The 3,445-nt window shown below is 42.1% G+C and overlaps 1 protein-coding gene across 8 annotated transcripts in view; it reads left to right on the forward strand.

Annotated features, from left to right (window-relative positions):
- Positions 1 to 3,445, forward strand: part of BPTF (bromodomain PHD finger transcription factor) — a 153,550-nt gene that overhangs the window by 143,991 nt on the left and 6,114 nt on the right. For all 8 annotated transcript variants that reach the window (XM_023510993.1, XM_012803136.1, XM_023510994.1 and 5 more), the window contains one exon: positions 2,829 to 3,015. In XM_023510993.1, coding sequence (XP_023366761.1) covers positions 2,829 to 3,015 — 187 coding nt within the window. The remainder of the gene's footprint in view (positions 1 to 2,828; positions 3,016 to 3,445) is intronic.

Raw genomic sequence — 3,445 nt, forward strand, 5'->3', positions numbered from 1 at the left:
AAAAAAAAAAAAAAAAAAAAAGACTTACCATTTTAATCATATTTAAATGTATAATTTTTTTGTTTGTTTGTTTTTTGTTTTTGGCCAGGGCTGGGTTTGAACCCACCACCTCTGGTATATGGGGCCAGTGCCCCTACTCCTTGAGCCACAGGCACCACCCCCTAAATATATAATTTAGTGATTACATTTAAGTGTTCTATTTCCTAGTACTTTCATGGTTACAGTTTGTGCCAGGAAATTTTTTTTTTTTTTAAGACAGAGTCTCACCTTGTTGCCCTTGGGTAGACTCCTATGGTGTCACAGCCCATAGCAACCTTCAGCTCTAGGGCTTAAGCAATTCTCTTGCCTCAGCCTCCCAAGTAGCTGGGTCTACAGGTGCCTGCCATAATGCCCGGCTATTTTGTTGTTGTTGTTGCAGTTGTCACTATTGTTTAGCTGGCCCGAGCCAGGTTCTAACCCACCACCCTTGGTGTATGTGACTAGCACCATAACCATTGTGCTATGGGCGCCAAGTTTCTGGGACATTTAGTACAATCATATTCCAAAGCATTTACCTCCTCTGAAAGGATACAACAAACTATTTTTCCTCTGCTTTCACACTACAACAATGAACACAGAAGATTTCTGTTAACTTTGGTCACCAAGAAGTGTATGGAGATTTCTTCCCACTAAGATCCAGTCTGCAGGGGACAGCAGCTGAGTGTTTTCTAATTCAATTCAATTCTGACACTGTCTACCTGAAGGTGACATCAGATGCCACTTGAGGGTTCAGTCCGCTGGACTGCCCCTACTTTCAGATGCCAACCATAAGTCCCAGGTTGTTTTACCTGTAAGTCTGACTCACCAGCTGTAAGTCAGGGTCCCATGTCTGATTAATTTGGTGGAGCAGCTCACGGAACTTGGGGAAACATACTTACCATTGAACACCAGTTAGAAAAGATGCATAAAACATGGTGGGGAAGAAGGGGCAACGAGCTTCTCTGTTCTCTCTGGGGTGAGGCTCTGTACTCCGTGAACCTTTAGGTATTCAGCTATTGGGAAGCTCTCTGAAATTTTCAGATTATTATGAGGGTACAAACAATTATTTTACATGTTTGTGTTTGCTAGGTAAAGTCCCTGTTGGAGTTGTACCTCTCACCTAGGAGGTGTGCCATGCACCCTCTCCTTGTGCCTGTTAGCTGAGAGCACAGCAATCTCCCTGCCACCTCCCTTCCCTTGGGGATTTTATGGAAACCGCATTATGTAGGTAGGATTGTCCAACCCACAGTCCATGGACTCCCTGCTGATTATGTGAGGACTTTTTTGCTTATCTGTGGTGGCAGATACCACAAAAATTATGAACAGATACCCCCCATCAGCTTTTGTTATTGTTTCTATATTTAATGTATGGCTCAAGATAACTCTTCTGGTGTGCAGCAGAGAAGATAAAAGGTTGAACATCTTTGGCCATTGGTGATCAGCTTGACCTTTACTCCCACTCCCCTTAGGTAGGAGGACTAAAGTCCTAACCCTCTAATCCTGCCACAGTCTTACTGGTGGCCAGCCACCAGTCATCTCTTTAACATACAAAACACACTCATCACTTTAAAGATCCTGGGTTTTAGGAGCTAAATGTTAGGAAAAGGGGACAAATGTGTATTTCACAATATCACGCCTGTCTACCATCCTCATTATTTTTTCTCATTTTTGCATACAACCTGTACTATTACATACTAATGTTATTTATCAGGTAATATTTTTCCCTTACATTTATTTTAAGTAGGCACTTTATATCATTTCTGTCATGAATGGTTAAGTCAGTATCATTTATCACAAGTATAAGGTAATAATAAAAATGTATAGGATAGGCTCAGTGCCCATAGCTCAAGCGGCTAAGGCGCCAGCCACATATACTAGAGCTGGCAGGTTCGAATCCAGCCCAGGCCAGCTAAACAACAATGACAACTACAGTCAAAAAATAGCCTGGTTGGCAGAGCCTGTGGCTCCATGGGTAGGGCGCCAGCCCCATATACTGAGGGTGGCAGGTTCAAACCCGGCCCCCGCCAGACTGCAACAAAAAAATGGCTGGGCATTGTGGCAGGTGCCTGTAGTTCCAGCTATTCAGGAGGCTGAGGCAAGAGAATTGCCCAAGCCCAGGAGTTGGAGGTTGCTATGAGCTGTGTGATGCTACGGCACTCTACTGAGGGCAATAAAATGAGACTCTGTCTCAACAAAAAAAAAAAAAAATAGCCTGGCAATGTGGTGGGCACCTGTAGTCCCAGCCACTTGGGAGGCTGAGGCAAGAGAATCACTTAAGCCCAGGAGTTGGAGGTTGCTGTGAGCTGTGACACCACAGCACCACTCTACCCAGGGCGACAGCTTGAGGCTGTCTCAAAAAAAAGAAAAAGAAAAATGAATAAGGATAACAAAATGATGCTATTAGTCTAATACAAGAACCATCAAATGACTAGTACAGAGATTTTGTTGTTGAATCTGGATTTCTACCTTTTCTTTGACACATACTATACTTAATTGTTTGCCTGTGAAAATTTATTATACTTAGATATGCATCATGTTGGTGAGTGAAGAGCTAGCTATTCAGTGCAGTTAACTGAAAGTAAAGGAACCTTAACAGCAACCAGGATTTGTATTCAGAACCTCACTTAAAAACAAAAGTGGAAAGCTCTCCTATGGTCTTTACGAATTATAAAATAGTCTCCAGTAGAGAATCAGCCTGGTTTGGGACTGTGAGGCCAGTAGGCCTATATCCTTGTAAGTCACAACTTTGGGAAACATTGACGTTGGGAAAACTTTAATGTTTTATAAATGTTTTATATTTTGTTTTTAAGACCTTGCCACCATGGAAGAAAGAGTACAAAGACGATACTATGAAAAGCTGACAGAATTTGTGGCAGATATGACCAAAATATTTGATAACTGTCGTTACTACAATCCAAGTGACTCCCCTTTTTACCAGTGTGCGGAAGTTCTTGAATCATTCTTTGTACAGAAGTTGAAAGGATTCAAAGCTAGCAGGTGAGCCTGTGGATTCAGTGTCCTGAATCAGTTCAGCTCTTCAAACTCTTTATACTGTCCTAAGGAATTAGCCAGTGCAGTTTATGGTAAATTTGAACCTTAAAATCAAAAATCTTAAAAGTTGAGATTCCAACATGATGCTATACTACCAAGGACAAATGGATAGGAAGTTGCTGGGGGGGTGGAAATACTTAAAATATAGTCTTTTTTTTTTTTTTTAAGTTAAAAACACATTTATCTAGGCCAGGTGAGGTAGCTCACACCTGCAGTCCTAGCACTGTGGAAGGCTAAGGTGAGTGGATTGCTTGAGTTCAGGAGTTTGAGATCACTCAAAGAGCAAGACCCTGTCTCTAAAATGAATAGCCAGACATTGTGGCGGGGGCCTGTAAGTCCCAACTAGTTGGGAGGCTGAGTCAGGAGGATCACTTGA

The sequence above is a fragment of the Otolemur garnettii genome, unplaced genomic scaffold (assembly GCF_000181295.1).
Source record: "Otolemur garnettii isolate 467f Iridium unplaced genomic scaffold, OtoGar3 scaffold00018, whole genome shotgun sequence".
Taxonomy (NCBI): Eukaryota; Metazoa; Chordata; class Mammalia; order Primates; family Galagidae; genus Otolemur; species Otolemur garnettii.